This window comes from Eurypyga helias, unplaced genomic scaffold (genome assembly GCF_000690775.1).
Source record: "Eurypyga helias isolate BGI_N326 unplaced genomic scaffold, ASM69077v1 scaffold34082, whole genome shotgun sequence".
NCBI lineage: Eukaryota > Metazoa > Chordata > Aves > Eurypygiformes > Eurypygidae > Eurypyga > Eurypyga helias.
In genome coordinates, this window is record NW_010238554.1 from 1 (window position 1) to 26,027 (window position 26,027).

The window sequence follows — 26,027 nt, forward strand, 5'->3', positions numbered from 1 at the left end:
CCCAGCCTGTACTTGTGCTTGGAAAGCTCTTTAAAAGCATTGTTTTAATATTTTTCTATTACAGAATACTGCAGTTAACATTTTGTCATGTTTAAAAAGAAATTCCTCAAGTATTCTTGGAAATCTTCCCACGCCTCTGACTCCCCCCACCGCCCCAGCAGAACATATGCTTAAGTGCAATAAACTGGTATTGGAATTAAGTTACAGTGTTAATCATATTTGGCCACAAATAATCTTTTTGTTAGATTGAAAACAACCACAGGATATGGAGCAAACTTGGTTTAATTACCCTGGTCAAACTGTTGAGAGCACTGAAGGTGCTCCTGGGTAGTGCTGCAGGGGCAGGGGCTGGGCTCCTGACTGCAAGACCACGGTCTGAAAATATTGATGTGAGATGACTACAGTTTTCAAGTATTTTGCAGGAAATACTTTGTGCAGAACTAGTTGACACGTACGCTGCCTAATAAGGTGTTTTTTCTCTGAACCCTCTGACAGAAGCAGGGTTCTAGTTGTTCCTGCATTGTTTGGTGTGTTTTGCTGTTGTTTTTTTTTTTTCATAAGGTGTGGGCATGCTGTTCTCAGCTAATTCTGTTGCTGTTTTATTCTTGTCAACCTCCATCATTTATTTCCAGGAGACAAGTAGACAGGTTGTTAGGTTTGGTGGTGGGGTACTTGCTGGTTTAGTCAGCCTCTGAGCCGAAGTGTTTTACATTCGGAGGAAAACAAGATGGTAGAAAAAAGAAATGCTGAAATCCTGTTAAAAGATAATTGTGGAAGATTAGGAGTGCATATGGGTATCCATCTCAGTACTGTGAGGGTTGTGTTGAAATCTTTTCTCTCTAGGAAGAAGCTCGAAAACATTTCAGTTGTCCAATTCTAGAGGGAATGGAGCTTGAAAATCAAGGTGGCATGGGTACTGAGCTCAACCACTGGGAGAAGAGATTGTTGGAGGTCAGTGCTGATACTGGGAATGGAGGGAGGGTGTGGGAATATCTGCTCCCTCCCGCCTTTATTTTTAGGTTTATAGTGGTGAAAATGCAGGTGTCTCAAACCTCACTGAAATAGATCACCAACAGTACTAGACTACACACACTTAAATGTCCAGTTTCTAGATAAATCTATCCTGCTAAGTCTCAGAGTACGAGTTTGAGATAAGCTGATTACTAAAAACCCAAATGTCTCATCTGCCATTTACCTTTTGAGAAGGTACGCTCCCTTTTCAGGGGAAAGGTGGTAGGTATCCTTTGGGTCAGTTCAACTCTGTCACCCTCTGCCTCTCAGACAGCAAATATTTAATCGTTCTCCCTATTCATTATCTTGGCTTCATCTTTATTCATGTGCCCTGGTGTTAGCTTTTGCCATCTCTACTCCAGAACCTCATCTGATCAAGGAAAAACTTATTTCCCTCCTGACGCTTAAGCTTATTTTTATTTATGGCTTTGTGTGGTGTGATATTTTGGGCAGAAATACAACTTTGTAGTTCTTGCTGCGTGCAGTGAGGGAGACGAGAAGGGAAATGCTTCAGGACAGACCTTTTTGTGGAAGTACTCTTGAAAAATGCGTATTTCTTAACACTGAAAGTGTTAGCTTTTCCTGCTTTTCAATAAGCTTTGGGGTGGAACAGTAGTTTAAAGCCAAGTGGAAAGACTGCCGTTAGAATGTGGATGGTTCTAAGGATTGAATAAGGTTAACAAGAAGGAGATAATCACTCGTCTCCTTTACACCGTTCCAGAAGAAGTTTGTACCTGGAAAGTAACACGTATAGTATGGCTTTGGGATTGATCCAACTCTCGGGAAGTACTGCAGTGGTAGGAAATTTGGCACTAGTAAGTCTGCTGGTGTAGCTAACTCCTCCCAACCACCCTAGTGAAGAGGGAAGGCTGGGAAACTGCGTGTTTTGAAGAGATAATCAAAATGAGATGAAATTCAGTCCTACAAGTCCCAGAGTTGTGTAATTAAGGGTCAGGGACTTGCTGTAAGCCTGAAGCTTATCAGCTGGAAATGGCTGTGCGGGAAGAAGTCATGGGCGTTACAATTGCCGGTCCTAAGACGGTTAGGAAACTTCAAGGTGACTGGAGTTGCTCCTTGAGGATGGTGTGAACCTGCTTATTTTTAAGTAAGATGGAGAATTCCACTGCTTCCTTTGGAGTGCTGTGTTCCTTCAGTCCTGTGCACCTCACTCCTGAAAAGGACTACTGGAAATTCTAGGAAAATGGAAAATCGGTCTTGCGTAAGGCAGTTAAGTGAGCTTGGCTTTCCGCTTACCAAAAGGAGACAGAAGAGGGGGACGGGGTGGCTACTCATAAATATGCTGGAAGAAGGAATAGTTTTATTTTACCTAAAGGACAACAAGGACGTGTTGGTCATAAATAAGGTTTAGCTGAAATTTGGAATGAGGCTTCTGACTTCTAGAATTCTAAAGCTTTGTAGAGTGGAGTGGGGAAGGGGTTTTCACTATTGATCCCTTTTATGAAAGGGATTGGGATTTGATTGTCAATAGTAAGAGGGGACTGGAAATAAAAAAGCTTTCTCATAGGAAGCATTTTCTTACAGTAATGATTTGCAGTGGTTTGCGAAGTAACTTGTTAAAGTAACTGCTAACTTTCAGAATGAAGCAATGACTGGATCCCATACACAGAATCGAGTCTTTTCCAGGATCACCTTAGCATTAATGGAAGACACAGGGTAAGAATTAATAAGAATGGGGGTATTTTTGGGTTCATTTGTTTGGTTTTCGTTGTACTTGATTTTATTTGGAATTCATAGAATCACAGAATGGTTTGGGTTGGAAGGGACCTTAAAGATCATCCAGTTCCAACCCCCCTGCCATGGGCAGGGACACCTTCCACTAGACCAGGTTGCTCAGAGCCTCATCCAGCCTGGCCTTGAACACTTCCCGGGATGGGGCATCCACGGCTTCTCTGGGCAACCTGTGCCCGTGCCTCACCACCCTCTCTGGGAAGAACTTCTTCCTGACATGTAATCTAAACCTCCCCACTTTCAATTTAAACCCGTTACCCCTTGTCCTGTCACTACAGGCCCTTGGAAAAAGTCCCCCCCAGCTTCCTTGTAGCCCCTTCAGGTACTGGAAGGGGCTATAAGGTCTCCCCGGAGCCTTCTCTTCTCCAGGCTGAACAAGCCCAACTCTCTCAGCCTGTCCCCATAGCAGAGGGGCTCCAGCCCTCTGAGCATCTTCGTGGCCTCCTCTGGACTCGCTCCAACCAGTCTATATCCTTCTGATGTTGAGGGCTCCACAGCTGGACACAGCACTCCAGGTGGGGTCTCACCAGAGCAGAGTACAGGGGGAGAATCAGCTCCCTCGACCTCCTGGCCAATTGATGCACTTGTGCTTATCCATCTGCAACACAGTAGGTAATCAGCATAATTAGCATTACATTAGAGAAGGAATTATACCTAGTATGTTAATTTTTCTTCATGTATGTCATAAACCCATCCATTCTTAATGTAGCCTTACAAAAATCATGCACTGCAGTGCACAGTGCTGGTTGTAGAGTCTGTTCACTTTTTTCCTTAATGGAAGTCTCCTCTCAGTTGCATGCAGTACATAATCAGCTCTTCTTGCAGATAGAAAGCATAAACTGTCAAAAACTTCATCTTTCTGTATGCACCGTTCCTTTGTGGATCACGATGCGTTGCTGTTGAGCAAATGAAAGATAAAATTTTCTTTCAGTTTGCTGTGACCTGAAAAACAGTGAAACTGTAATTTTATTTTTATAGGCAGAAAGGGATTCAATTTCCCTTTTTCTTCATTTGAAGACCTTAAGGCATAGTATGATGTTCTTTGAACTGCTGTTTTATTAATCAGAACGCTGATTTTTGAAGTCACTGAATTCTCATTTCAAAATACCTTTACAGCTGGTATAAAGCCAATTACAGCATGGCAGAGAAGCTAGACTGGGGACGCAGTAAAGGCTGTGACTTTGTAATGAAGAGCTGTAAATTCTGGATCGACCAAAAGAGGCAAAAGTAAGAATTCAGTCTTTAAATGAAAATATGGAGGAAACCCTGATGCTTGTTTACGTTTATCCTGCAAATGCTACTCGGTAAAAAGAAGTGGAGGTGGATAGAGACGGAGGAGTGCTGTCCAAGGACCTTCAGGATACATCCAGGGAGCACACCAAGTGCAGTACAAGCATAAGCATCCCACCCAGTGCGTGCAGAGCCACACATCTGAGGGTGTAGAATGCATTTGTGCTGTAAGAGGACCGTGCTTTAGAGAGGAGGGGAGAGACTTAATCTAAGTGTGTTTGCTTTCTCCCTTTTAATTGGAAACACAGCCCGTGTCATTTTGCCTTACTGGACTGTACTTAAAGTAACAGAAGGTGATGACAGCCATCTTCAAAACAAAGCCTTCCTGTGTGCTTGCTGCAGTACTGATAAATTGCCAGGACACAGCTGTAGTGGGCCTGTTTTGCTTGTGTGTTGTTTTTCTGTAACGTTTACATACCAACCTCATTAAAACTACAGAGGCGAGTGCATTGTAACTGCTGGCTTGATATCCTTTAAATTAGGAGGGTCCTACCCAGACAAATAACAATAATTAGTCTCCAGAGAAGCAGTCAGTGCTTCTTTATGTGATTAACTGAAGGTAGAGGAGAGCGGGGACCGTCTTGACAGACTGCTTAGTTAAATTATGACAAGCAGTTAGTGATCCAATGTGATTTTTTTTTTTCTTTTTTCTTTGAGGAGGCAATTAATCAGTCCATACTGCGACACTTTGAGGAGCAACCCTTTGCAGTTAACCTGCAGACAGGACCAAAGAGCAGTGGCAGTGTGCAATTTGCAGAAGTTTCCAAAGCAGTTACCTCAGGAATATCAGGTATAATAGATCTTAATTCACCAAATAGCTAAGTATTTTCATTCTTGTGCTTTGCAGCTAGGTGAATTTTTTTTTTGTTGGTTTGGTTTTTTCCCTCTGAACTAGTAGACAAGAGTAGATACTGTGAAAAATGTCTGCTTAGTTTATTATGAGTCTGGAGGCTGAAAAAAGCCTTGTGGTTACCTAACCAAATAGGGGATGGAGGTGTTGCTGTATTACAAAGCCCCTCAGAATGTTTTGTGCGAGGTATTTCTTCCCCCAGGCTGCTGCCTTGTGTCCTTGTGCGCTAAGGAATTTGTTCTGTTTCATCCCAGAGAATGCTATGATTGCAGAGGGAAGGGGTGGGGCGTGGTACATGCAAATGTGAATCTCTCTGCATTATTAAAGTATTCTTAAATACTTAAATACCAGACTTATCTGGTTCATGGGTATTGTGAGCTACTGTTAATAGCATTCCTGAGAGCTGATGTTCTGAGAGCTGTAGTGATTTGGTTCTATTTAAGAAACAGCTGTACACTTGTCTTCGTGCAAACTGCTTTCCTACCTGTTTTGTTTTGCAGTATTTTGACAATCTCAACGGAGTACCAGCAGAAGAATTGCCTTATTACGGTGGCTCAGTAGAAATTGCTGACTACTGTCCCTTTAGTCAAGAATTCAGTTGGCATTTAAGTGGTGAATTTCAACGCAGCTCAGACTGTAGAATAACTGAAAACCAACCAGGTCAGTTTTCAGGACTTCAGTATGGTATTTAAGAGACTAGATTTGTTAATCTGGCATGGACTTGCTGTATATCCAGTCTAATTGGATGTGACATCGGTTGTACACTAATAGTTGTGCAAAAGCTGTGCTGGACTGAGAAGCCCAGCACAACCACCTTGTACACGTAGGAAGCAAACACTCACATCTAATACAAGAATCGTGCACGGGCTGGACAGAAATTAACCCCAAACGATGCGAATGTAAGCCAAAGGGTGGAAGTGGGTTGGTTGGTTGCATTTTGAGTCTTGGTAAATAATTCCACGTTCCACCTCTGTAGGCTGTTGTTCAAGGCAAGGAGCTTTGTGATTTCCCAGCGCACGGGCTTGGCTCCTGGCGTGGCGCCCCAACGTTCACTCTCGCACAGCTCCAGAATGCCGTAGGATATTACCTGTCGGAGCAGTTGTCTCAGAAACACACAGGCTGCGCTCTCCAGCCAGCCATCACAGCCGGCACTCGCTCCCTGGGGGCAAACGCATCCACACGGTTCTGGTGGAACCTACTTGCTTTTTAATTTTTTTTTTTAATCTTGCATTTCTTCCCACTTTATATTCAAGACAGTATAATTCCCAAATCGATAACGATTAATGATCTGAAAGATAACCAGAGTAAACCTTGAATTGTGTGAGGAGACACTGCCTCATTATAGCGTATTAAGTTGATGGGGACTTTGTTCCCCTAGTAAGCTGCAATTCGGTGTATTCTTTCTACCTTAGATCCTACCAAAAACTATGGGGCAGAGAAATACGGACCAAACTCTGTATGTCTTATTCAGAAATCTGCTTTTGTCATGGAACAGTGTAGGAGGAAACTCAGTTACCCTGACTGGGGTAGTGGATGTTATCAAGTAAGTGTGGTGGTTTTATCTCAATTATTTAAAAATAACACTAAAGGGAAAAGTCATGCATAAAATGTAGGCTGTGGCTGTTAGAACTTTGCACCTGGATACTGTACGTGATTGTCTCTGTCTTAAATCACTAGATGCTGTGACATACAGTTTGAAAATAAGTATCATCCAACCAGAAGCCTGTAGTTTAGATCACACATCAAGTTAAGGTCTGACCACTGGGATGGCCTGCGTGTTACCTCCAGGCTGTCTAGGGGCTTCATCTGTCTTACCCCTGTGACACTTTCTCCACAGCTAAGTGGGAGTATTTGTACTGGAATTTTCTGGAATTTCTTGTACTGGAATTTTCTGAAAGCACTGTACACATGTTGCTTACTTTTCATTATCCTCTTTCTTGTCAGGAGTGTCTCACTAAAGGTGTCACTTCCAACACGGCACAACTCTAAAAAAGTAGTCATTAGCAGAAGACGGATTTTACTTGTTCTCAGTTGATCTGCATAATTGCATGAAAAGAGTACAGTCAGTGCTTAAAGTGTTCTTGAATCAAATAGTTGCTCTGAGCACATTAAAATACTTGTAGTTAACTTATGCTTTATTACCAGCCATTTTTTGAATGTAGTATTTACTTACTGAAAGAGCCTCCAAGCCCCAAAATGTATTGTTGATAAATTATAATAGTGACTTGACTTCTCTTTTATTTGAAGGTTTCTTGTTCTTCACAAGGGCTGCATGTTTGGGTCAAAGACACTGCGTACTTGTGCAGCCGCTCAGGTCAGGTATTAACTGTGAGCATCCAGATGAATGGCTGGATACATGTTGGGAATCTGATTTGCCCAGCCTGTTCGGACTTCTGTGACTCCTGTCCCCCAGAGCGGGATCCTCCAGCTTCTAACTTCACAAGAGCTGCACCAATCGGTAGGTTGCCTTATTTCGTAGAATCACAGCATGGTTTGGGTGGGAAGGACCTTAGAGACCATCTAGTTCCAACCCCCCTGCCATGGGCAGGGACCCCTTCCACTAGACCAGGTTGCTCAAAGCCTCATCCAGCCTGGCCTTGACCGCTTCCAGGGATGGGGCATCCACAGCTTCTCTGGGCAACCTGTGCCAGTGCCTCCCCACCCTCTCCGGGAAGAACTTCTTCCTAATATCCAATCTAAACCTCCCCGCTTCCAGTTTAAACCCGTTACCCCTGGTCCTGTCACTACAGGCCCCTGTAAAAAGTCCCCCCAGCTTCCTTGTAGCCCCTTCAGGTACTGGAAGGTGCTATAAGGTCTCCCCAGAGCCTTCTCTTCTCCAGGCTGAACAAGCCCAACTCTCTCAGCCTGTCCCCAGAGAACCTGCTCCAGCCCTCTGAGCATCTGGATACAGCCCAGGATACAGTTGGCTTTCTGGGCTGCAAGTGCGCATTTCTGGGTCTTGTTGAGCTTCTCATCAACAAACACCCCCAAGTCCTTCTCCTCAGGGCTGCTCTCCATCCGTTCTCTGCCCAGCCTGTCCTTGTGCTCAGGATTGCCCCAACCCAGGTGCAGGACCTTGCACTTGGCCTTGTTGAACTCCATGAGGTTGGCAGTGGCCCACCTCTCCAGCCTGTCCAGGTCCCTCTGGATGGCATCCCTTCCCTCCAGCGTGTCAACCGTACCACACAGCTTGGTGTCGTCAGCAAACTTGCTGAGGGTGCACTCGATCCCACTGTCCATGTCACTGACAAAGATGTTAAACAGTACCAGTCCCAACACTGACCCCTGAGGAACGCTGCTCATCACTGGTCTCCATTCAGATGTCGAACCACCACTCTGAGTGTGGCCATCAAGCCAGTTCCTTATGCACCGAGTGGTTCACCTGTCAAACCCACTCGTCTCAAATTACAGACAAGGGTGTCATGTGGGACAGTGACAAATGCCTTGCACAAGTCCTGGTAGATGACATCAGTTGCTCTTCCCTTATCCATTAGTACTGTACCTCCATTCAAGTTTGTCAGATAGGATTTGCCCCAGTGAAGCCTTGTTGGCTGTCACTAATTACCTCCTTATTTGCTGAAGTGAAACAATAGTACGTGTCTGAAAACCGTGAAGGTTTGTGTCAGCTGTGAGCACCGGGGAGCAGGAGAGGAGAGCAATGGCCTGGCTATTGTAAGATCCCAGTCATGGCAGTTCAAGGCAGATGGCCAAGGTGCCCTGCATTTTCCTGTGCCCGCTGGTGGCTGACACAGGAGATCTGTCTGAAACATAACTGCTTCATGGCACGTCTCCTCCTGGAGATGGTACCAGAAGAATCTAGCTTTGGCCTAGCCACTTACCAGCAAATCTGACCGTGTTTTGAAGCCCGTATCATTATTATGTACTCTGCTCTGGTGAGACCCCACCTGGAGTGCTGCATCCAGCTGTGGACCCCTCAACTTCAGAAGGATATAGACTGGTTGGAGCGAGTCCAGAGGAGGCCACGCCGATGCTCTGAGGGCTGGAGCCCCTCTGCTATGGGGACAGGCTGAGAGAGTTGGGCTTGTTCAGCCTGGAGAAGAGCAGGCTCCGGGGAGACCTTATTGCAGCCTTCCAGTACCTGAAGGGGCTACAAGGAAGCTGGGGGGGACTTTTTACAAGGGTCTGTAGTGACAGGACAAGGGGTAACGGGTTTAAATTGAAAGTGGGGAGGTTTAGATTAGATATCAGGAAGTTCTTCACAGAGAGGGTGGTGAGGCACTGGCACAGGTTGCCCAGAGAAGCTGTGGATGCCCCATCCCTGGAAGTGTTCAAGGCCAGGCTGGATGAGGCTTGGAGCAACCTGGTCTAGTGTTCAAGGTGTCCCTGCCCATGGCAGGGGAGTTGGAACTAGATGATGTTTAAGGTCCCTTCCAACCCAAACCATTCTGTGATTCTATGATTATAACTTTCAAAATTATCACAGTGATGGAAAGTGAATTCTCAGTTGTGTAACTTCCCTTTGTTAATGCCGTAATCCAGAACATGAAAGTAGGTATCAGTTTGCTTTTTGGGGGAGGAAAAAAGCTTAATTCAGGTAATGTTCTGTCAAGAACAGCTGGCTTTTTAGAAGCCAGCTGATGAAAGAGAACAGTCTTTACAGTATGTTGCACTATGGGCTTATTTTTAAGCCTTTAACCCATTCTTTAGTTGCTGTATGTGCTGTCTCTACTGCCGTTTTCAAGGAAAAATTAAACCTGTTTAGTGTACCTGCACGCTCCTTTCTCTGTTCAGAGCGATGCACTGGGGTCTGGGTGTCCAAATAGCTGTGTCTCGGCAGTTGGTGGAACAGGTCCTGCAGGTGAGATTTCAGACTGAGAAAGCTGGAACCTAGGAGATTCACATCTTCTAGTACCTACCTAAATCACAGAACGGTTTGGGTTGGAAGGGACCTTAAAGATCATCTAGTTCCAACCCCCCTGCCATGGGCAGGGACACCTTCATGCTTGGTCTTTCTCACACACGTGTCTGTGTGTGTATGTGTATATCAAGGTGTTTATCTGTGCAAGTTTACAGTCGTGTCCCTGGTTTTCTTAAGCCTCATGGCTGTGTGACTAACTGCCATACGGACAAATTCCCTCATTCAAACATTGGGGTTTCTCCCCACCTTTTTTTTCCCCCCCCCTCCTTTTCAGGTTGCTGTTTTGTGGCTCAGGTTTTCACAGGACTTACAGCCATACAGTTAGAAAGTATTAATAAAACAATCTCTTAAGAGTCTGTGGTTTTGAAACACTGCTTCTCCCCCGTCATGCCATAGGGAACTTCCTGCTCTTCTCTTGCAAATCCAGTGTTTTCTCTTCCTCATTTGTTTTCCTAATTGCTATTAGTGAAGAAATGCAGAAATTTATTTGATCGTAAAGGGACTAATCATGTTGTTTGGTTGATTTTAAATCCTAGCCTTGAAAGCTAGGCTAAATCAGTGCATGTTACTGCAAATTTGGTTTTGCTCTTTGGTGGTTTTTTAGTTTTCTCTTTGCTATTTTATCTTCTCTTTAAATATATGAATTCAGAAGCTTTACGATGTGTTGTTTTTTATTTTAGACTTATGCTCCTGCTCATCTAGCCTGGTGGTAACCCTTTGGCTGTTGATAGCCAACTTAATTCCCCTGCTCGCCGGATTATTCCTCTGCGCGTAGAGTGAAGTATGGGGCAGGAAGATGTTCCGAGGCGATACACCGTCATGCTGCACTCCCCACTGTGGAGCACGGAGGCGTTTGGTCCCCGCAGGCAGGTCTGCTGGTGAACCTCATCTCTCCTGGCAAGTATCGGTGCAGACAGGAGTCGGGGAGGTACTGACAAAAGCAGCCAGAGTTTGAGAGGAGGAAAACCTACCTTGTCATCTCAATAAGTGCCAGTATTTTCCTGAATTGCAACCTTTGATTTATTTTTTTTTTGACGCAGTAACAAGATCCACTATGACAACTGTGTTGGACTATCTGGCAGCTCAGTCAAGATGTGAAACAAGAACTCCTCTGTAATGGAACTGAGGGTTGGTTTGGTTCTTTTATTTTTGTTGTCCTCTGTGTGACTGCTAGCAAAGCATCCTCAAACCGGGAATATACCTCAGTGGTTCAGTCAAAAGCCATGTGAAAATCAGTTGTCATCACTGCTAATAACCCAGGCCTAGCGAGGGGTAGGGAGTGGTTTTGTGCAGTTTGTCAATTCTTAGAATTTTTGGGGGGAAGAAATAATTTAATGGGATAAACCAGTGGTTGGCCACTGTCTCTACAACTTGGAAGCTTCTCGGAATTCGTACCAGTTTGTAGTAGAGCAGCAAATTCTTGGGGTTCACCTAAACCTTCCTACATGCACCAAGTGGCATTTGGGCCTGGTAACCAAGACAACTGTCTAGAAATCCCATTCTCATTTAGCATGTGCCAGTTCTACCGTGAAATTAATACATCAGATGTTTGAATATTCTCAGAATAATTTGCTAGACAAATGCATTTCAGTACAGACACCCAGTCTGTAAAACTGGGATAAGATTTCTGATGATTTTTGATTTTGTTGATTGGTTTCTTAATGGGGTTGTTATTTTTTTTAAATCGTATGAACATAAACGCAGCTGTTCTCACTTTTGGTTGAAGGGCACATTGTAGTGATGGCAGCTAGAACCTTACAGGACCATACTGACTGCTCTAGACCAAAATCTGTATTGAGTGTGTAAAGAAAAGTCTGATTTGTCTTTTTTTTTTTTTTTCCCCCCCTCCACTTTTTCTTGGACATAGAAATACTATGGATTATTCGAGTTATTTGTAATAGGTTGAGAATCAGAGATTTTGAACCATGTGAGGGCACACCTTGGTGCCACTTGATGGACAAAATACGTAGGAGGGAGGAGATGAGCAAATCTGCCTAGCCAAGGACAGCTGTTCTATAATACATCTGTAAGGATGTTTTTGTTTGTTCCTGACTCTCTGAAGTGTTACCAATAATCCTGTTTGGAGTAAAAGACACTGTCACGCGGTGCAGTCCGTTGTCTGTCCTGTTAGGATCGTTCTCATTTTTGGAGGCGTGTTAAACTTAGGGAACAGACGTGCCCCATGCACTAAAAAGGGCAAATACAAGGAGAAAGATGATGTTACTCTGCTTCTTAAATGTGCTGTGATGTTACAGTTGTCAGTGACTAGATCCCTTTCTACAGTGAAAGGTAGGGGAACGGAAGGGGTGTGGAGTAAAATTTATTTAGCTACATTTCAAGTAGTTTAATAATAGGACTTCCATTGTAATTGTAAGAAAATCTCTGTGCCTGCTGGACTTGTTTTATTTAAAGAAACTCTCGCGACACTACTGAGGTCAGCTGCAACCTAAAACTGTCCGAAGGCATCGCCGTTGGGAGAGTACCTTGCCCTGGGCTCGTTCCCCACCATAGCTGCAGGTGAAGTTTGCTTGGGCTTCTACAAGGCCTAGGCTAGCCTTGAACGGGTGTTTCTGAGAAGCAATAGAAATGAGGAATCACATGCTTTCAATGTGTACGCGTTTGAACGAAGAACCACTAAGAAGTGAGCACGGATTGTTTGAATACATGCACAATCAACAGCTGGCATAAACTGACTCCTGGAAAACACCTGAGGAGACACCCGAGGGCCCAGAGGTCGGTGGCGTGTTGTCTGTCTGTCGTGCAATAAGGCAGTGTAAACGGTATCCCTCAACGACGCTTTTGATACTTGAAAAGAAATTATTGGTTATTTTTTCTTACTGTGAAATATTTGCACTGTCTGAACTTTCCGGTTAACTTTGTAACTGTTAAACTTTTTTACTGGTGTTAATTTATTGTGCTTGGTATTTGATACGGCAGTCTCCTGCCTGTGTAAGTGTGAGATTTGGTCATATTTAATTGAATATTTTTATCTTGAGGGCTTTCCTTCTTTCGTTGTCCCTTCCTGGGAACTCGCTGAGCGATGGCGTAGCAAGTCGACCGTTACCTACCGCTGAACCATGCCCGTTGGCTGAAGGAGGGGGCCGTAGTGCGTTGTACCCCGCGTCAGCGACTCCAGTGAAGTAAAACTACTCCTGCCTTAATCATCCGAGGGTGCAGTCATAATTTCTTTGACGGGCAGCTCTTCAGCCGGCTGTGAACTGCGTAACTGGACGTGACTTTGGGGAGTCGGGACTGGGGGGGAAGGGAGGGGGGGAAGGTACTTCAGCCAGTGAAATCCAACCTGTTCTATCCCGTCGGTGCATTGGAACTGCCGAGAAACGTGGCAAGTTCAAAGTGAGGAGGAGTCGGTGGCTGTCGGAATATTTGGGTAAAACGGACTACGTCGGTTGTGTTTGAGTTGGGCTTCCAGCCTGCTGTGAACTTCCAGATGGGGAGGTGAATTAAGCAGAAACATGCCTCAGGTTTTTAAGAGCAGAGCAAGTACAGCAGGGAGCGTAAGCCGCTTCTGACTGAACACAGCTAAAACTGCAGCTTAAACCAATCAGGTAGCCTTCAGCGTGGCTTCCCCTGTGAAAGCCAGTTTTAAACAAACACCAAATTGGCAGGCAGCGGCTTCGGGGGCCCATCCCATTGCGGTGAGTCCCTCCTAGCGCATCTCTCGTCATGAGAGCTGTGAGATAGCGCCCAGATTAGCCTTTGTGCTTTCCCCGGAGCAGACAGGGCAGCAGGAGCCCTGGGAAGAGCGCCGAGAGATGGTTGGGTTAGCTTGGCTGTACGGCAATGTTTGCTGTACGTCGTGTCCGCAGTTTTCATCTTTTAAAAGACATTCCACGTTTGCTGATGGAAGGGGATGAGTCTCCCAGTCTCTTGGTTACCCTGGTGGCTCAGATCTCTAGCGTTTCCACGAGAAGCCGAGGCCGTCAGGCCTTAGGAACGTGTTTGTCTAGCGTTGCGGACTGTTACGAGGACAGCTTTGGGCTGGAGTACGCAGCAAGTAGAGTTACGCTGCAGAGCAGGCAGTTCGCTCCTCCTGAAAGGAGTCGAGGTCCTGGGAGACTCCGACGGCCTTGGATGTAGGTTAAGCACCAGCAGAGAATTCTGGCTCCGTTAGCTGACTCTCGGTCCAACGCAGCTCCTTCTTTCTGCCGAGCACTCGGATATGAGCCAGACGGATGGTGCTTAAGCCCAGGCGTATCCACAGTCCCTTCCAAAGGCCAGTTGTTTGTAAATCTTCCTGCCCCGCAAATCTTTCCCTTTGGGTAGATTTCAGCAGAGAGGGAGGTGCGTGTCCGTTCGTCCCGCGTTCCCTACGAGGGACTTGTCGGCCAAGCTGCGCGGGTCGAGGTCTTTCCCCCGCGAGGCTGAGCGCGCAGCTTTCGCTGGGCTGAAGGCGTGTGTGCCCGCTGGCCTGCAGCGTTCCTTGGGTTTGGGTCTGTTTGTGCGTTAAGCACCAGGGTCTTACGCTTCCAAAGTGCAAATGTTGACTTTTTAATGGGAAGCTTACCTTGGAGACAAAACTGTTTTGAGCTGACCTTGAACATGTCTTTCCTATTTTGGTACAGAATGTAAATATAGAACAAACTATTTTACATAGATTTTTGTCTGGATTGAGATATAAGGGCTAATTTTTATTATTTATGGAGTAAAAATTTCCTTATTTTACTGTGTGAAAAGCCATACAAGAGAAGAAATAATTGTTCATCAATAAAATGTCTGTAGAAAATTGACTTCTTGTCCTTTTTTTTGAGAACTGCCAACTATTCACTGCAAGAACAGGCACAAGGAAGGACCACCCTTCCGACAGCGAGACCTCTGAAACGTGAAGTTACACCAGGGCCGCACGCCGATCGCTTTATTAAACCGTGACGCGATACGCATTGAACGTGAACTCTTCCGTGGTGTCACTGGCTCGTACGCGATGCCGCGGGGGTTCGGCCTGCCGGTGAAGCGGGGAGGTTCCTCAGTTCTCTGTCCCGTCCTCATCTACTTGATACTTAAAAGCTATGCCATATTTAAGTCCTTTTTCCCACTCGAAACGGAAGATTGTAAATCCCCATTTTGTGTAAAGCGTTTGGCCACACGATTCCCGTTTCGGCAGGAGTGTCGGCGCAGGCCCCGCGCTGGAGGAGCCGCTGCCTTCGGCCTGGTCAGCAGGGCCCGCGCTGCAGCCGCTCCTGGCACCCGAGCTCCGCCGCTACCTGCGAGACTGGGGGTTTGACAGTACGTCTGTAAGTACGGTACCGTTTTATATGTGTTACTCTGATAAATGTGAAAGACACAGCATTCCTGTAAAAGGCAGAGCGGAGGCAATTTTATAATCTAGCTTCCCTCCCCCCCAAGCAGGATGTCAGAACGTACGTGGAGATTAAAAACACACTTGCCTTCCTCTCTGCTATTTTGGAAAATCGGATAAAGCAAAGCAAAAGTAGGTTACTCTTCCTTTTTGTTGCCTTGTCTCAAAATAGGAATTTTTCAAAAGGCTATTGCAGCTTATCGAACGTGCCGCTGTTCGTTTCCTAGATGGCTTCAGCTCTGAAAAATGCCCGGCACGTGGAGTTCCCCACGTACAGCTGTAAGGTTTGTAAATGTCCGTGTTTCTAAAATTAATGGTCCTGGTAACAAAGTGAAAAACCCGGGGTACGAACCAGTTTGTGTTTCAAATTCAGAAACGAGAGGGAGATCTCTTGCCGAGTGCAAGAGGCGTTGCTTAGGCTACAGCGGGCTTGGGGACGGAAGCGGGGAGCTGCACCGGCATGGGTCCGGCGGAGTTTCCCGGCGGAGTTAAAACGCAGCTGGGTTTCAGATGCCATTTTACAGGATTCCTGTGTGTCTGCAGTGGTCGTTTTTCACATGTATATGAAAAGTAAAGTGTCGCAGGGGGTTTTCCTCCATTACTTCTTACGCCCTTCGAACAATGGCACTGCCCGAGCGGCAAGCTGTCGCGCATCCTCCTCCTCAGCCGCCCACTCTCCCCTGGGCTGGTACGGGTCCATGCCTGTGCCATACTGAGGGATCCCAACGCTAACATAAGGTACGTGGTTATTCCAATTTTTTTCTGTATTTCAACGGAGCACGGTAAGTATAGAATCACAGAATCATAGAATGGTTTGGGTTGGAAGGGACCTTAAAGACCATCTAGTTCCCACCCCCCTGCCATGGGCAGGGACACCTTCCACTAGACCAGGTTGCTCCAAGCCTCATCCAGCCTGGCCTTGAACACTTCCAGGGATGGGGCATCCACAGCTTCTCTGGGTAACCTGTCCCAGTGTCTTCCCACCCTCTCCGGGAAGAATTTCTTCCTGATATCCAATCTAAACCTCCCCACTTTCAATTTAAACCCGTTACCCCTTGTCCTGTCACTACAGGCCCTTGTAAAAAGTCCCCCCCAGCTTCCTTGTAGGCCCGTATAATGAGGGTCAGACTACTGCTGAGCATTCCTAGTGTCCTGAATTCAAAACCAACCCACCCTAAACCCCCTTCTTCCTCCTCCCCCCCTTAAACCGTTTAATTCAGGCATCGGCTGAACGTGTGTCTGAGCACAGTAACAGTACCTAGTTTTCCAACGGGAAACGGAACGGGAGGACTAAATGTCACAAAATACAAAATGTTATTTGTGTTTGAACATTTGCCCACCGATTGCATCTTACAACTGTCAGACCTCAGGGTTTTTAAATGTAATTTTTCTGTTTGGATGTGTCTTCAAATTTCCAGCATCTCGTGCTGTCCTGAAAGCAATGTTAGTAGGCAAAACGCTGAGGTTCACGTGAGCTCTTGTTATGGCAATTACTAGGGGAACTCTTTTCAATCAACAAGGAAGTATTTCTAGGCAAACACCCACATTACTTATTCAGCTAAAATACTGCTAAACCGTACATTCGTTTCCAGTTCCTTGGGTGTAACGTTGGCATTAAAGGCAGCTTTTACCCCCAGAATGAGGACACTGAAATACATTCTCTGTCACTGTTACAGCAAGCGTTGGCACACGACCTGTTGCCCTACTTTATTTGCTGTGAAGTCCTGGAAAGATGAGAGCGTGGCCAGGTGAGGGGAGCCGGGATCTCTACATGTGCTCGGGGTGGTTCTGCAGGCACGCGATGAAATCCTGGATCGATAGACCCTCATAGCAGATCTTGTAGATAGTTGTAAATAGTGGAAACCTACGAGAAGGGTGTAGCAATTAAAATGGGGTTTCGAGTCTATGTAAGCATTTCCAGGCCGTTTATAGTGGAAAAAAATTATCTTTTTAAAAAATATTACATTAAAGAGAAAGAAATATTTTCCACTGTGTAACTCTAACTTGGAGGTACCTTGGCTGGAAGACTGTAAATGACCAGTATAAACCCAAAGCAGTAGGAATGAAATTAGGGCAATTAAGGGGAGCCAGGGGCAATTTTGGGGGGTGACAGTAGAGAAGAGCTGTTTTGGAGCTAAAATTCCTATCCAATGTTTTAATTTACAAAAAAAAAAAAAAAAAAATCTTGGGTTGCATATTCCCTTTTTCCTTCTGTGTGCATAAACGCAGGTATTATTTGCATTCATTACTGAAATCTGAAAGACTAAAAAGAATGAAAACGTCCTGTAATTTTCTCTTCCTGGCTCAAATGACTTGGAGCCAAGAGGGTTGGCTACAGGGGTATTAGATCAAGTTTTGATTCAAAATTCATGCCCTGGCAAAATGAGCTTTCCTTTTCTCTCCTTTTGAAGGATAATGCCACTCCAATATCTTCTGTATCTGTGAGAGTTCTAACGGGACTTTTTAAAAAAGTATTCGCTTAGCGGTGCTTGACCTATAAGTACTGCTAATACATGAGAGGGAATGGGATGAAGTTTCTGTTGTGTAAGATGAGACAAAGGTTTCAAATTATGAACAATCTTGCATCATCTCAAACAACCGGTATTACTTTTTGTCTCAGCTTTAGTTGGCGCTGGAGCATTGATATCAGCACTCGTTACCTATTCACAGCGGATAAAAAGTTTAGCTTAGGAGGATGCTCCCGAATTTGGTGCTGAGATAAGCGAGGTAAGGTTTGCCCCCCGAGCAGCATTGCTGCAAGCTGTAGCCATGATACACGGAGAACAAGGAAGCCTGCGACCCAAGGTGAGGCTGTGCATGGCCTGCAGCCTTGTTTGGGAGGAGGGGGATGTCTGGGTAGCTCCTTTGAGTTGTTACTTCTTTTGTTCCCTACGTGCCTGTTTCTCGGAAGGCTGTTCAGCCTCCATCCCATTCTACTGTCCCTGGCAGCGAGGAGCCAGGCTCAGCTGAGCTCTGATGGTGGCTCAAGGTGTAGAAAGCAGCTGTGGCAGAAACGAGGCAGAAAATGAACACCGGTATCATTAAGGAGGTTATGAATCGCGCATCGCTTGTTGTTGATTCAGTTGTTTTTTAAATCAAAGCACTTACTTATCGAGCATATTTTTCTGTCTCAGAATCTTGAAGACTTCAGCTGAGGTCTGAGGACCTTGCAGCTTTTGTCCGTTCAGCATCTCCTTTTCCAGCTCCTCAATGGACTAGAAGAGAGGAGACCGATTACTTGGATCAGAGAGGCCAGCGCTGCGATACCAGCAGTTATCGAGAAGGTAAATAGCGCCTCTGTAAAACACAGAAGGACTTCCCCAAGCATTAGCGTAAAAGATTTCAAAATCCTTACTTTTCCCGTGCGAGCAAAGGCTTCTGCTACTCTCCTGTTGCGTCCCCCGTAGCAGGTCGTGATCAGGTCAGCGACCCCGCAGCTTTCCAGGAAAGTGGCTATGGACACCGGTCCCCTGCAGAACATCTTGGCAAAGGCCACCATTTCCATAAGGCCCAGGCGTATAACTGCTGCCTTTGTGTTATCGCCGAAATCCAGTCCGTCGCAGAACCCGGCGCCCACCGCTACGATGTTCTGAAAGCGGTTTGGTGCGAAAGGTCAGGAAGGGGAAGAGACGTGGTTCATCTGCGCGCACCGAGCTTGCGGACAACCCTGCAAACCTGGCTTCGCCCCATGCACGGAAAGAAGGTTCGTTTCCAACGGCCCTGAGTTTGTGATGAGGGAGGTAGGCAGCTAATTAGTGCCGCCCGCGAGTAGCTGGGCTTCTAGTACTGGTTACAGAGTACCCTCTGTTACTCACAGGGGCAAAAATCAAAGCAGCTTGTTTGAGCCCGTAGTAGCGCAATCGCGTCGCGTAACAGTAATTCCTGTTTTGTTTCCTGCTGGTTCCAAGCTGGGACTCACTGACCTTCCTGGTTTAACAATTTAAAATATCCCACACGGAGTCATGCCTTTTCAGGTTTTCCCCGTGGCGCTCCCGTTTCAACAGACACGGCTTCTAGGTACTGATGCTGCTCCCATTTCAACAGACATGGGTTCTAGGGACTGATGCTGCAGTCAATCAAATTTTGGTTTTCCCTTGCAAAAAGTCGGTAGACATTCCCTTTTCTACGGCTCTAAACAAATCCCTAAGGATCGTAAACGTCTTCTCAACTCCTCACTGTAGTCCTGCACACCTGCCTCTCCACCTCCCAACTCCCAGCCCCTAAATAAGTCCCTAAATAAGTGCAGTTCTCTGCATGTGAGTAGTATGTCGCCTAGCACTGCCGTCAATGCGTTTGCTGAAGACACGCGTGCACCCCAGGGCAGATTATTTACATTTTTTTAGCAAAGGCAGTGCCAAAGGCATGGCTTCAAGACTAGCAAAGATTTCTCACAGAGCAGAAACAGCCTCTTTCCCCTCTGTGCCTGTCCCCAGTTCCAGTCTGTGGCTGCAAGCGAAATCTAGGGGCGGCTTGGTTTTGTATGTAAAGAAGCTTTCTGTATGTAAGGTTAAAAAGGACCAATTCTTTCCCGCCAGTAATCCCTCCTCCCCCAAGGAGAGGTGAATTATTGAAGTACAGAAGATTGAATGTATAAAAAAGGTAGGAAGGGTGACGGGCTGGAGTCTTTCTTGCCTGTGCTCACTCATCAGACAGTGGCAGGACCCATTAAACCCTGTGGTTAACAGGAAACTCGGGTGAGGGCAGAAGTTGGCCCTAATAAAAACAATTCAGCTTGAAACCACTCACTTTTAAGGCTCCGCAAATCTCCACTGTATCAGAGTCAAGCACCACGGTAATCCTGAAATTGGGGGTCTGCATTAATTCTTTAAAGATCTCCCCTTGTTTTTCGCTTTTGCACCCTGTGGGAAGGAAGGAAGGATGAAAGTTAGAGCATTTTCACAATGTTTCAGCGTACACACAGTTAACTGAAACCTGAAATCAGGTCCCAGGCACCACTTTACTGAGACGAGTCTCGCTGCTACCGTAAGGTTTGCGAGGCAGAGGAACAGCAGTGCAACAATGACTTATTTTTGTCTCGCTTGGCTATAGAAGGAGGGAACCTGAATTTCTCCTGACTTTAAAAATCAGTGCGTTTTAAAAACTCCTGCGTGAACTTCCTAAGTCAGGTCAGACCCAGCTCTGGGAGGATGTGAGGCTACAGCTTGGCAAGCAGTCTGAGAGGGAGGGAGGAACAGAATGTTACTGGGGTTTTGTTTGTTGTTCTTTGGGTTTGGTTTTTTTTTCCCCAAAACAAATTTGGAGATGGAGAAATACACCCCAGGGAGCCTGAGCACAGATGAGCTTCTGGTTACGCTTCTCTAGGCTGTATCAGCCAGTGATGGGCCCAGTGCCGAGCTGTACGGACATGAAAGGTGGCTCGTGCCATCCCCTACAGGAACAGGATTAAGCTGAAATTTTTTAATGGATGAAATCAGCTCTCCGCACTGAAACCCGCTGTCGGTTCAGATCTGTTCCTGTCAGCACCAGCCTCCCTGGGAATCACGCCGTCTCCCTGAACGAGCTCCCCGCTGCACCACTCGGGAACCGCCGGGGACCGGTCGCATCCCGCTGAGACAAGAGGCTGTCGCGCTGCCCGGCCGCGGGCAAAGCTAAACCACAGCAGGTGGCTCTGGTTCCCTCCTTGCGATAGTTACCGATGGTGGTTTCGCAGAACTGCTCATCAGCCACCTCTCTGGCTATGTTGGCCCCCATAAGCACACTGATTTCTATTTTCAGTTTCTCTCGAATGAGGTCAGATATGAGCTTCAGGCCGTCAGGACCCTCGTCGATCCCCTGAATAGAAGACAGTCAAAGCCAAGTTATTAGAGTAGGAAAAGGGCAGCAGAAGGTGCCCTGTTGCCTGCAGCGCTCTGGTGTTAATTGGAAGGAGTTGGGTCTCGTATTCACTAGCATTAACCATTAACACAAATGCTCCAGGTTTGCACTGAGCTGCAAACACAAGGCAAGGCCAGGGAGGAGGGTAGGGACCGCTGCCGCTGTCCCGGGGCTTTCCTGGACAAAGTGCTTTTCCTTTGTGCTGAATTCCTGTGGTAGAGAGCCAGGCTTTTAAATTAAGCCTAAAAGCAGTGGCTTTTTTGCAAGACCTAAGTATTAATCTGAAGGCTTCACTGGTATTAAGGAGTATACTGAGCTGTCTTGGGGCTTTTTAAGCGAAAAGAAGATGCAAATTTTCAGGAATTGCCTTCCTCTCCCATCCTCCTCTCCTCTGCGTACTGCTGCTTGTGAGATTTTTTTAGTATTTTTGGTGCTGGGGAAGAGCTGGTATTGCAGTCTGAAAACTTAAATTACATCTCTTTCATTACAGTTCTGAATTGGGTATTTCCTGTAATGCAGTCAAAAGAAAAAGCAGTAGGCTATATTCCTGTGCTTTGCCTCTGGCTTTTAGTTTGAGATTCTCTTCAAATGTTAATTCTTTTTATGATTATGATAATCTGGTACCTCTAACCTTAAAAAGAGATTCCTCTGTTCGTGCCAGATTGAAATTGCTTCAGTTCTGCAAAAGCATTAGTGTTAGTGTGCTGTTTTAACGCTGCCAAGAACAGCTTTACCATGAACTTGGAAGAGGCCCTTCCACAAGTTAAGAGTGAATGGAGGTTATAGTCTGATGAGTATTTTTCTAGCAGCAGCACCAGCTCATGAGCCCTCTCTCTGCCCATCTTCACCGCTGTGCTGATCCAAGTGGGAACCGATCCAGGCTAGACGGCTGGCAGAGCCCCGTTGGGTTGCCCCATCCTTTCCCCTCGGTGGCCATGGGAGCAGCAGAAGGGCTGGGAGAGGCTGGGTAAGTTTTAATTCTGGCAGAAAGAAATGCTTGTGTTTATGCCGAGCATGTACCTGAGGACTGGAGCTCCCACCCTTAAACTGAAGGTATTTATTTACTCCATGCAGCATGAGTCTTGTGGAGAAGACAACTTACCTTGATCAGAGAAATCCCGAATGTCCCGGGTTTTGTGTGGCCTGTGATCTGCTCGCAGATTCGTCCAACGAATTGATGTGGCAGAACAAACACTAAAATATCTGCCCCGCTCGTCGCTTCGGCCACGTCCGGTACAGCCACCTGGGACAAGAGTGAGAACTGAAGGCAGCCCCAGGTTGGAATCCTCATACCATACAAGATGCCAACATGCCGAAGCCATTGCAGATGCCTTGTATCCTTAATTTTAAGTGGCGCTGTTGCGTAGCTGCTAGCTCGTCATGTGAGCAACTGCAGCTCTCTTCCGAAATATCCAAAGCAGCCTCACTTCTGTGAGGCTTGGATTTTTCTTTAATTTTAACTTGCCTCCCATCCCAGCCCTCTGTGGATAATCTGGGGAAGATGATACACTTCCTAAATGTGCGACATCCTGGGAAGCCCCTTTGCTGGTTCAGCTTCTTCAGGGAGTTCCTGAAGATACTGAGCCAACCCCATATGGTTCTTCTGGAATGAGTGGGAGCACTGGGAAGCACAGGAGCAAGCCGGGGTGCTGAGACAGAGCCTGTTCCGGCAGTCTTTAGTTTCCATAGGTCACCAGCTGAGAGTTACTCAGGAATAAACTATATCAGAAGGCAGAGATTATCATTATTTTTGGGGGGTGCGTGTCTGTTTTACTGAATAGCGACTTGGTGAATCGTTAACAACAAACTGTACAACCTGCTTAATAACCAGCACAGCTGCATCTTCCTCCAAATGCTAGCGTTACTGAGCACAATTCCAGCCGGGATGGACAGGCAATGGCAGGTGAATTTGAGCCTGCTACCACAAGCAGTTTACAGTCAGAGAAAACATCACCCTGGGATGCAGCCTCGGAGCATGCAGCCTTAGAGCAAATGGGATTCCAGCGGGAGAACCAGAACTGCTGCCAGCAAGGCTGCTTCTCCAGGAAAACAGCAAAGCGTGAGCAGGGCAGAGGCTGGCAGTGCTGTACCCACAGTGCTCCTCTCTCTCCAAAATGTCGCTCCGCGATGCATGGAAAAAATCGGTTGGGTTTTTTTCCCTCCCTCAGTTGGAGATGAAGATGTGAGGGGCCCTTCTGGCTTTACTCCAACCAACTGATTTCTGCTGGTAAAGCCTCAGACTTCGCTATAGACAGGATGAAGCTGATCTCTAGCGATGATGACAAGCCTGTTGATCTGCTAGGGGGTTGTAAAAATAACAGTGACAAGTCAATTGTAACCCCAGGAGAACTGTGTGCCAAGTTCAAACCACGGGAGCGCAAATATGCCATCGCAGCACTAAATGGAGCACTAAATATAACCACTCTCCAAGCAAGGAGACACACCAAGTGTAGCATCTTAACTTCCTCTTACAACTGCAACTGTTCCAGCAGCGCGGCACGACTTTCTTTAATTCACAAAATAGTGGCATTTGGCAAAATCTGGAACAGTCAAAACCTCTCACCTTGCTTGGTTCAGTAGCAGTAAATTAGCAAAGCTGATTAATTTAAGTAGAGATGCATAATTTAGTATTTCACATGTTCATGAAAAACTAAATACCTTTTATTTTTGGTGGAATTTACAGCATTATTAATTATAGCAGTGTGTTGCTATCCTGAAATCACCCATGAGCCAATAGCTCATTATTCATCTCCTTGTAAGCCACAGCTGTTAGCTGTGCTGTTGACTTCTTTTTCAGGAGAAGGGGGAGCATTAACTTGCCCTTTTTTTTCCAGAGGATGCTGTGGGTTTGAAATACCTCCACTGTGTGGAGGCAGATCCCTGCCTGCCGTTTCTAGAGTTACGCTGATTCCTGCCGGAGAGGAGGGTGATGCGTCACCAGCACCCGATGCTGTTGGGCGCTGCAAGTTGCGGGTGACATACGAGATGAGCAGAAGTCACAGAAGTGAGTTACATTCCCATGAGTTATGTTGATATTGGAGTGAGGTGGCAAACCAGAATGAAGCAGTGAATGACTTGCTAGTTTTAATTTTGTCATTTGCCGCCTCCCTTATAAAAAATAAAAATATCTCAGTGATTCCCCCTACACACACACACTTACCACATTTTTGGGTATCTTGTATCCAGGCAGATATTTAACATTTTCATGTTCTTGGTTAATTATTTCTGAGAGCTTTCTTCCATTGATGATCTCCTCAAATACCCACATCTTGACAATAGGGTCAAATCTGTTGGACCTCTGGACATTCTTGCCGATGATTCTGGCTATGGCTGATCCCCTTTAAAAAGAAAAAAAGTAGAAATAACTAATAGGAAACATAGTTTTATTATGAACTGGAAACACAACCTATTTTAAACGTAGTAACTCATAAAAGACCTGTGCAATAAAGCTGTTCAGGTGCTCGCTACGTTTATCAGAAAGCTTTATCCACTACCCTCCGTCAAAAAAAAATTGGTTTAAAAACACAGAAAGTAGAACCAGAGAAAATTTAAATGGAATACGGGATCTGAAGTCATACCAAAGATTATAGATTGGGACTGTGATGCACTGTCAACAGCACTAAAAGTACAATATCTGCAATTAAAATCTCTCTGGCTCCTTGGGTAATTCTTTTTTTTTTGAACGCCAACACATGTAAAACAATCCAGGTGGTAAAGCAGTGCTGAGCGATCTTGCTGTGACAGTCTGTGTGTTTCACCTAAAATAGATGCATCCCACTTTCCTACCAATAACCAAACAGTTGTAATGAGGGTTTTATGTAAGACCTAAATCCTCAGAAATTGTTCTTTTCTAAAAAAAAAAAATCTTCAACCTGATGGTTTCTCTTTATTTATTGTTCTAATTATCACTCTAATGGGACCTGTAATAGTTGCAGCCTGAGGATATTTTAACCATCCAGTTTACTCTTCTCCAGTCATGCTGAGCATTTTTCTAATCTCAGTTCAGACAATTTTATTTCCCCATCACCACTGCAGCCTTGCAGACATTTGCTTATTTTCTTGGCAAGAGAGAATTAAAAACCCTGCAGAAAATACTGGAAGTATTGCTTAATGCTCTTTAAACTATATGGGGAGGAGGGGTGATTATTTTTACTCCTCTGTTCCCTCTTTCCTTTTAATGCTACGTTAATCTTTTAGGTACTGGCCATTTTACCAACACAACGGAATGAGGAGCTCCAGCTGCAACATTTGTGTCCTCTGACCCCTTGTAACACACCTGCAACGAGGAGCATGAACAGGATTTAGCTGTGGTATGATTTCTGGAGCTGATAAAGGTGTCGAGTGCACCCAAGACGAAGTCCAGGTAGGTCTGTGGTGTCAGTGGTTCAAAGGAAAGCCATGTTGGAGCTGGCACCCCTTGGCTCCACTGTATGTTTGATGTAAGAGCTTTGCACAAGGCTGAATTGCTCAAGAGTAATAAAAGAATAAGGGCTTCACCTTAATCTTTAATGATAAAAAAATCCTACGGAGATCAGGTTCCACTGCGCTCAGTGTTGACTACAGGCTATATCCTGAGCTGCTGAAATGCCTTTTTGGGTTTGGTGGGTTTTTTTGTTGTGGTTTTGTTGGGTTTTTTTTAGTTTGGGGTTTTATTGGTTGTTTTAAATGGATTATTGGGTTTGGGCCTTTAAAATATTTAGGGAAATGTTTTAGGGGTGAACCTTTACCCTAACAGTTCTGCTTTTCTGAAAGGCAGGCATGCGGTCCTATCGTACATTCATGTCATTTACAAAGTCACTTGTATTCTGGTTCTCTTGCCCTGCTATTAACAGACAGCACAATCAAGGCTTGAGCTGAGCATGAATTGTGGTTCCGCGCAAGAAATCTATATTAATAAGAAAAAGGTTGGTTTTTTTTTTAATGGCTAAACTTGAGATCTGAATCCATTGTTCAGCTTGTGCTGGAGTCGCCAGCACAACCAGGACGATGAACTTAGACCTCAAGCCTACCCATAAAAGTAACTTTTCTAGCGATGTGCCAAGTTCATACGCCTTTCTGTTGAAAGATGCAGGCTCCAGCTCTAACCTCCGAAATGCTGA

The 26,027-nt window shown here is 45.7% G+C and overlaps 2 protein-coding genes across 2 annotated transcripts; one reads left to right on the top strand and one right to left on the bottom strand.

Moving 5' to 3' along the window:
• Window positions 1–843: 843 nt before the first annotated feature.
• LOC104506804 (leishmanolysin-like peptidase) lies at window positions 844–10,554 on the top strand (the record flags this gene model as incomplete). Its single annotated transcript, XM_010147881.1, has 8 exons — window positions 844–951; window positions 2,609–2,685; window positions 3,877–3,987; window positions 4,708–4,840; window positions 5,401–5,560; window positions 6,313–6,443; window positions 7,148–7,358; window positions 10,460–10,554. Coding segments are annotated over 8 exons (1,026 nt in total), but the record flags the coding sequence as incomplete, so codon positions are not given.
• A 6,306-nt stretch (window positions 10,555–16,860) lies between these two features.
• LOC104502904 (glycerol-3-phosphate dehydrogenase [NAD(+)], cytoplasmic-like) lies at window positions 16,861–24,261 on the bottom strand. Its single transcript, XM_010147880.1, has 7 exons — window positions 24,089–24,261; window positions 22,031–22,171; window positions 20,748–20,886; window positions 19,840–19,952; window positions 18,449–18,682; window positions 18,202–18,308; window positions 16,861–16,957 (listed from the first exon to the last, which is right to left on the bottom strand). The coding sequence occupies exons 1-7, from the start codon at window positions 24,194–24,196 to the stop codon at window positions 16,861–16,863; spliced, it is 939 nt and encodes a 312-aa protein (XP_010146182.1). The 5' UTR covers window positions 24,197–24,261.
• Between the last annotated feature and the right edge of the window lie 1,766 nt (window positions 24,262–26,027).